This window comes from Stegastes partitus, unplaced genomic scaffold, assembly GCF_000690725.1.
Source record: "Stegastes partitus isolate 25-593 unplaced genomic scaffold, Stegastes_partitus-1.0.2 Scaffold1667, whole genome shotgun sequence".
Lineage (NCBI taxonomy): Eukaryota > Metazoa > Chordata > Actinopteri > Pomacentridae > Stegastes > Stegastes partitus.
In genome coordinates this window covers 49,097-58,111 of record NW_007579398.1, presented here as the reverse complement: position 1 = coordinate 58,111, position 9,015 = coordinate 49,097, and the positions used below count along the sequence as shown (strand labels likewise).

The window sequence follows — 9,015 nt, the reverse complement described above, 5'->3', positions numbered from 1 at the left end:
CAGCACTTATATAATGATGTACCTCCGATGATGGCCGAGTCCCTGTTGACTCCATCAGGAATCACTCTCTCCTCATTGAAGGGGAACTCTGCATCTGAAAACAGAGAGAAAGAAACAAACAAGTTTTAACTTACGCAACAAGAATAGCTACTCTACATCCATCTGTGCACATGGGAATACCAAACAGATGGGCAGAGTGTTATTCAAGGTCAAGAAAATACCAACATGTCACAGTTCTGCCTACAGCAGCACAGAAATGATCTTTTTTTTTAGCAGTAAAAAGTCACAAGGAACAATTTCATGCATAACTTGTGCTGATTTATAAAGACAATGGAAACAACAGAATGCACTAATGGAGGAGGACAGACTTCAGCTCTTGCTTTCTTCTATACAGCCGACAGCTTCACTGAATGTAAACACGAGAAGGTCAACGAGACGGATACACATCATCCTTTGGGGAGCCGTTTGTTTTAATGTATGGCTGCATTGTTTCTTGTATTTCATTAAAGCTCCATCAGAGGCTAAGAGGTTAATAACACCTGCTGCTTCTGTCTGCCCACTTTAATTCTCCACGTACAGCCGTAATCTAATTGCTCGGATTCTCCCTCGATGCACTGAAGTGGAGAGTGAACGAGCGGACGGAGAAATCAGGGGTTGGGATGAGTGGAGGGGGTGCTGAGTGAAAAGGAGAAATATGGTGCTGTTGAAATCTCTTGTCCTCAATTCTCATTTCTTTTCAGAGGATGGCGATGCAGACATGCATAATCCAGCAGTGAATATACACATACAGTCACACAAAACATCACCCTGGAATAAGATGGCAGCTATTTCTGCCACTGACTGTATTTGCCATCGTTCTCCAGGGAAGTCAAGAGCATGAGTAAGAATCCGATGTAAAAAGCGGGAGGACGCTTTGGTCTGTCAGCTGTTCGCATGTATATAATGTCCAGAATACAATCAATCTGAAAACACGACACAAGGTCAGAAACAGGAAAAATCAGGAGATGACAAATACATTAAAAAATAAGAAATGGAAGAACAGGAATGAGAAAACAATAAAAGAAACAAATGCAAAAAAAAATAAAAAAATAAAATTGGAAGTCACACAATTACCATTACAAATGAGAGATGGAGGGAGGTTTGTATGAATTATAGATTAGAGCTATCTATAGAAAATGTAAGGCGAAATAAATAACGGATGATGGAGAGCTGAACCTGGAGTCTGGATCGATGGGCTGGATCAATCTGAGAGAGTTCAGTGCTCCCAAAGGCACAGTTGGCTCAGAGCCTGAGTAAGATGGCTGCTTCAAGAATAATGTCACTCAGAATACCGAATGCTGCGTTTGAACGTAGCACGAGACGCACAGGACTGACACGACGGAAACAGAGCGAGGCTGTGTTTGCATGTCAGGAGTCAATTATCGTGTACGTTGTGGTGGAACAGTATCTGCATATATGCATAGTAATGTGTGTCCTCATGTCTCTAAATTAGACGGGGGTCGTGTACCGGCGTCATGAATCACATGTAGAGTGATGGAACATGCCTCCAGCAACGCCAGTGGTGCAGCAATGCTAACACCAGCAAGCTGAAACACTCACAAGCATGTTCGCTGCAAGCTGACGATGATACCATCATTTCTGGAGGTATTTTGTTATTTAATGACGGACTAGAAAAGCTAAAATTCTGACCTGATGATGATGCTACGTGAAAAATTACTTACTATCCAAACCATGTCTCAACCAAATTTCATGGTAATCCATTCAATATATTTCACTAGGAGTCACAAATATGAATCTCATGATGGGGCTTAAGGAAAATCTAGCAGGAGTTAGCCTCTGATGGTGCAAAAATATTCTGCACAATGACAATCCATCCAGTAGTTGTTGATCCCGAGAAGCTACGACTGCAGACACAAACTGCATAAAGGTCACACTGTCGATGCCAAAAATGGGAAAAAATTGTAGTAAACTTAGAAATCTTTCTTTGCTACACTGAAGAGGAAGGTGACACTTTCTCATTAGTAGTTCAGAATCTTTCTAAGTTGATTTTGCACCACCAAAAGGCTTCTATTTCTATACTATTGGTACAGACAGGTCGCAGCATTGTGAGGGTCTATGTGGAAACACCCACCTGTGTTGTCCAGATGCCAGGGATCCGTTGCGGCAGACATTGGTGGGATGGTGAGTGGTGACGCCCCACAGTTGGACTCTACTAGTTTGCCCTGGAAAGACACAGGTAAGGTGGCTGCGGGCTGTTTGTCCTGCTGACCGGCTGTTGGCGTGGCCTGCGCGGCTGTTCTCAGTGCGGACTTGAGGGGGGCGACTCCGTTGAACTGAACCCGAGAGAGACACCCGATGAAACCTGGGGTGTTGTAGCGCTCGATGAGGACTGGGTCTATGTGTCCAGTTTCTGTAACGGAGACAAAGAATTGGAGAGGAATCGGTGAGAACATTAATCTGGAAGCAGGAGAGCGAAGACGGGTAGAAGGAGGAGGCAGATACATCGACTCTGACCTCTAATGCCAAATTATAGGATGAATAATGAATTAACACCCCCACCTCTCTCACAGTCTCCCTGCCTGTCTCTTTCCCTGCTTCTCTTTAGTCCTTATTCAGGGACAGATTTTGTAGGCTGTACATTACAAAAGCAGAGAGCACTTCAAGTCTAAATGGCTTGTGTAAATATCTTATTTTGCATTTATTCAATGCACCATCAAAGCATGTTGCTCACTCTGCTCTCTTAAGCAGATGCTGTAACCTTAAAAGAAGCCTTGATCAGGCTTTTGCAGACAAAAGGGTAATTAGAGCCCACGTGAGGTTTTATTTTTTAATCTATTTGCTGGCGATGAGGACTTTCATTTTATCTTTTTCATGCCCATCACTCCAGATCTGTGTAAACTTGACATGAAAGAATGTTCAAGAAGCTGCTGCATTGAGAAAAGCACAAGTTGGCTCGTTGCCTCTTGCTTGACAGACGTTACTTTCACTTGTGACAACTACAATAACTTATCGCCACGGCAATCCAGATGAATTCTGATACGCCTGCTCAAATGCAACAATTTGTCCACCTCCCTCTCCTTTGATTTTCATCTCTCTTTGTTTTTCAAAGAGAATCACTTAGAGATGAAGCAGCGCCTGAACTGCAGGTCGGTCCAGACGGTCCAATATCCCCTCCTCTTCAGTCTGTGGATTATATAGGGTGTTTGCAGGTTGCACACAGCATATTTTCCAAATATTGATTTTTTAACTAACAGTGAGTTGGAGCTGGAAAGAGGTGACTGTGCAGTAGTTTGTTCTGTCTGAGCTGATGTTGCCTGAGGTCGTTCTTTGGAAACAACCTAAAAGTGTTTACTTAGAATCATTGTCTGTCTACTTCCATCTCACATCAACCATCACAACAACAATATAATAAACTCTGACTTATTCACACACACATAGTTGTGTCTCCATCACTTCAGAAATCATCCCATTGAGCTGCACTCATTTGAGACTAATCATGACCACTACCTGCCCATCTTACGTATTTGTGTCCCCACAAAACAAGCAACACAACTCCACAGACACACTCAAAAAACGTTGGAGAAGATGTGAGAGGTGAGTAACTGCAGGCAGCAGCAACAGAATGATGAAAAAAAAATCCTTCTAACACCTACAGTTCAGTAAACGGTGCATAAAACAAACATCCTCAGACGCACTCCTCCCCGGCACAAACCTGGACCGATTCCAGAAGAACTGTCTTTGACACTTCTGCAGAGCTGCAAAATGTATTACTCCTTCGCATGAACTCTTGTTGTAGGCACAGACGGAGCCAGGTTTTAATTTTTCCATGCACGGCTGCTCCTCTGCTGCACAACGGTGCCACACCCAGAGGACAGTGTTTGGACAATCCCATAGAAAAAATATGAACAGGGGATGACTAACTAGAGTTCTGTGTGTGCACGCATGTGATTATTTAATGAATCCTGTTATGTTAGATGATGAGGCTCTGAGTATCTGGCTTATAATGTGATTCTGACTCTTTATTCCATTTTAGTGGGCCCAATACAGGCATGTGTGGCTGTATGCTATTGATTCTGCTGCCAGGAATAGAGCTCAGCACTATCTGAATCTTCTTCGCATTCATCATCTGACCAGACCTCCTACAGACACTTACACTGTGTGTATACAGCACACCGTCTCTGCTTGTGTGCTAACTGTTCTACCGAGACTTGATACAGGCACTGCAGTTTTTCGTACACCACGATGTGAGAGTCAGGATTATCGACTGATGCTGTTTATATATGTGGAAAGCTGTAACCAAACCGCAGCTCAGCATCACCTGTCTGATGAGTCACTGGTTAACCCCTTCTGCAGGAACAGACCTTCGCACCTAGAGAACGGTGTGGAACTGCGTATGAATTTGCATACGTGTGGGGGTGTAGAAGATAGGTGGAGAGGCAGACACAGGAGGGAAACAAGTGCCTCGCAGCAGTACAGTAAGCGCAGCGAGCAGATTACCGATAACAACGTGAAGACAGAATATGAATATGAATACGAGTCCTCTCTCTCTCTCCTGTATGCCTGAGCATGTGTTGATCACTGCAGAGGCCTGTGTGTGAATGCTAATAGGCTCTCTGTTGGGAGAATAACAAGCTGCTTTGCATATAATGCCATATGCAATGCACATAGCAAATAGCCAACAAGATTCCCTTAGAAAGCAGCATGTTTGTAGTCCAAGTAGCGCTACTCCTGAGCATCACACATTTCATATGAATGATTGTCAGTGATTAGAGGCCTTAACGGTTTTAATGCATTGAAGGGGAACATTACATACATGTCTGCACTGTCTGATACAGTACAGGAAACTTGCCTCACAAGAATATAACCTTTGCGAAGTTCTGAATGTTTTATTTCAGCTCTCACTTCTGATGAACCTCATAAGTCTTACAGGGAAGAAGTTTTAATCGACAGTTTGTCCATCCTCAGTTCTTAACAACACACTCATATAACAACATCGACAAGTAATATCATCTTGTACTAGCCAGTCACCACAAGCTGATCCTATGGCTTGTAATTCCTTTTATTGCTCACCCGAGTCGCATCTTAAGGAGCTTTTCAGACTAATCAATAAAACATGGGCACGTACACAAACCAACGGGCCTCCACACAGCACTCATAATTAGAAGCGAAAGGAGACTAATCCATTGGGCTTGCAATAATGAAATGTACCATCATGTGATGTATAGATCCATTGTTGTGCTATACCATACGTGACCCTCGACACATCCAGCTCGACAAAGCACACACACACATTGTCACAACAGCAACAAGGTCAGCATGTTGATCAGAGAATTGCACCTTCTGATGGTGTGTCACCAGGGTGACCAGGGACATCACATGAATAATTCAAAAGGTGAGGCAGCATATAAAGCTTTGGGGAGAGGTCTGGTGGGAGAAGAATGGGTTTGTGGGGAGGGGGCGCGTGTTTTCGGGTGGTAGGATTGTATGAAGGGGGTGACAGAATCGGAGCAGCGGAGGGGGAGGGTGTGGCCGCCTCTCCTGGCAAGTGGATAGGTGAGAGACATGAGAGGGGGGGATAAGAGTGGGTAAGAAAGAGTGATAAAGAAATGGGATGACAAGGAGGGTGCTCAGACAGAGGGGTGGGGGGAGAGGAGATCAAACACAGTTGCCATGGCAACAAATGGAAGCTGATTTAGGGGTGAGAGGAAGAAAAAAAAAAAGGGGGGGGGGTAATGAAAGTATGATGCATTTGAGACACATCAAAGGAATATTAATATGAATCCACCCACATCCCTTGTACTACTAAAACAAATAAGTAGCATGCACAGTCACGTGCACAGCGTCTGGTTGGTGGTAACACATAGAGGCCAGACAGAGAGAGAGAGGCAGACATGCAAGGAATTGGAAAACACTGTAGGGATGCACTGAAAAAGAGGGGGAAAGGGCAAAGCTGAGTGAGGAGTAGAAACAGAAGAAATCTACTGAGAGAAAGACAAAGTGCTGCCACATTGTCTTCAGATTTCTGATTTTAACATTCGTTCTTTCTTTTCTTCATATCATTTAAGTGACCCACTGCAAAGTTTGGAAGTAAAATAAAAAAAGCACAGATTGACTGCAACTTCTTCTTCTTCTAACACTGGCTTTAAACGTTGTGGTCTCCCCATAAGTATGAATGTCCAGAGAAAACAGCATTGAATTGAACCAAACTGAAATGAACTGCAGTGAATGGGCACAGTGTGTGTGTGTGTGTGTGTGTGTGTGTGTATGTGTGTGTGTGTTTTTTGGGGGGGTGAACAGAGAGTGATAAATTAGGAAAACAACAGTGAGGGAGGTGGAGAGAAACCAAAGAAGGCAGATAAGAGCTGAAGAGGATTTAAGACTGTGAGTTTCAGACCTGAAAAAATACACATGTGGTTGCAACACACCCATACTGAACACACACACACACACGCACACGCGCACACACACACACACACAGGTGTATTCGTCTCCTCCTCGATCAGGATGTTGGCTTGTACGGATGCCAAGAAACACAGACGCAACTGAGACGTGTCAACGCACCAGACCCGGAAAATAATTAATACCACATTCTCTGTGACGACTCATTTTTCCATCTGACTCAGACACACACCAGCAATCCAATTAATCCAGCAGATGGGGGGGATTGCCTTGAAAATTCAATTGCGTTATAAAAAAAAAAAAAAAAGCCTTAGAGCATGAAAAAGAAAGGATCCACCTCTGCTACAAAATTAATTTACAGTTTACCTTGCAGTGACTCACGCCGAATTCCTGAAGCACTCATGCATGTGCACGCATACAAATGGAGACAAGTATTCACAGAAAGCTGTGTTTTTACCTGTGTGGAGTTTGTGTCTGGAAACAGTTTGTGAGGCTTCTTCTTTCACTCGTTCTTCCTCTCTGTTATGTGGATCTCCTAACACAGTACCACATTGGCAAGCATCTCTCTCTCTCTCTCTCTCTCTCTCTCTCTCTCTGTATTCCTACCTCCCTCTATCTCTCTCTGCAGTGCAGTCCCACCCCCACTCTGACACAGCAGCTGGAGAAAACCTGGATCCCGGCTAAACACTGGCGTGGATCAGGACTCACCAGCCTAAAGTACAAGTAGTGGTGATAGCAGCCAGGAGAGGACGGCATGATGTCATCCTTTCACACACAGACACACAAAGTAGTGAGCACTTACTTAGATTCATTTATCTCTTTAAAAAAAAAAAAGGCATACTGACATTATAGAGGTTATAGAACCACCAATCAGAGACACAATGCTTGGAGAGAGATAAGGGAGAAAAAGCAGCCTGTGTGATCAGCCTTATCTAACATCAGGGTTCATCAGCGCTTTAATCAGAGACAGGATGTCTTGCGGGTCTGAATGCAAAGGTCGCAGCACAAAAGACGGCCATTGACAAGCTGTCCGAGAAAGGGAGGAAATTGATTGAACTTCATGCTTTAGAAAATGGTCAGCAGTATACGTGATTGGTCGGTTTTAAAGAGTCAACGCGCTCTGCCTCGCTGTATTGTATGGCTCAGTGCTGAATCCTCAAAAGCCAGAAAAATCAGCAGCAGCAGGACAGCAGCCCGATAAAATGATTTATTAATGCACTGGTGTCTCGAGGAAACCTTTTTCTCAGCACGTTGCAAGATGTCAGTTAATATAGAAGGCCTGAAGTCATTTAATTTACCTGCTATGCTGCTCATATTTCTTCTTTTAATTTAAATAAAACAGGCAATAAGTGCTCCCAAGATATATGGACCATTCAAACGATACACTGATTTTTACATATACTCAAGTTCATCCAAGGGCGTTCATGGTTCCTGTTTTTTAAAGTACACCTCCTATGTTTTTACACGGTTTAATGCAAAGTTTGACTAAATATTCTAAATTCAACAACATAGATCCTGACAGATTGATGTATTTGAGGGATTGACGGGAAGTTGCTTTGCCTTGCTAGGGAAGTTATTCACAATTTCTAACTGCAAAAACCTCAAATGTCAATACAATAAAAAGCATTGACGGCCTTCTTTCCTGTGTATAAATCTTACAAGAAAAAAAAAAAGCATATCCATACTTGCTGTGCTAATTCAAACAAATATTCTATACATCTTTCTAGATTTAATATAAGTTGGATTTTTTAAGTGACAAAGTTATGTGAAGGACGGTATGCTGGCAGATGGAAATACACCGATCAGCCACAACAAAGTGCCAAGTGACGTGACTGACATTGATTATCAATTGATAAGTTCTGCTGCCACGTGACAAACAATGCTCGAGGAACACGACAAAGAGCTCAAGGCGATGATTCTGCCTCCAAACTTCCCAGATCCCAATCAAATCAAGCATTCTTGGGAAGCGATGGAATAAGAACAATCCATAGAGGCCCTACTTCGCAACCCAAAGAATCCATCAGTGCCACACACCATACAACACCCCTACAGGGGGCATTACCAACCCCAGATGAGTGAAAAGCTGTTTTAACGGCAACATAACATTAGTGTTTTAGTGGCTACACAGTGATGACTGTGCTTATGGTGCTGGCAAGACTTTACTTGTAGAGTTTAGATATTAACTCTATGAATAAACTTTATTTATAGGGCAGGTTCCTTAATGTTTAAAAAGTACTTCACAGAAAAAGCAATCGCTTCACATCATTCCCTGCTGGAAACGGCTCCTCGAGGGTCACAGTGTGTTTGAAGTGAACAGAAAGAGCCCAATTTAAAATAAAAGCATATAAAAACGCCAAAGCCGACAAAATTGCAAATAAGAGCTATTATGCCTCAAAGTTCCTCAGAATAAAGCAATTACACCTTGAGATGGCTGTGTTACTCTTAAAGCCAAAATAATTGGCAGCACCCACTGGGATCGACACATGAAATGTGTGCGGACAGAGTGAACAGAAAGAAGAGAGGCAGGGGGAATAAAGGATAGAAGGGAGGAATCAGAAATTCAGCGCGGTACTGATGTACATGTCCTTTACAACCAACCCTCAGGGCTACAATCAT

At 43.2% G+C, this 9,015-nt stretch overlaps 1 protein-coding gene across 1 annotated transcript in view; it reads right to left on the bottom strand.

The window, feature by feature from the left end:
- Nucleotides 1-9,015, bottom strand: part of LOC103371899 (contactin-associated protein-like 2) — a gene marked incomplete at its 5' end in the record, with an annotated part of 49,544 nt that overhangs the window by 3,379 nt on the left and 37,150 nt on the right. The window contains 2 exons of the mRNA XM_008301375.1: nucleotides 23-94; nucleotides 2,132-2,410. Coding sequence (XP_008299597.1) covers nucleotides 23-94; nucleotides 2,132-2,410 — 351 coding nt within the window. The remainder of the gene's footprint in view (nucleotides 1-22; nucleotides 95-2,131; nucleotides 2,411-9,015) is intronic.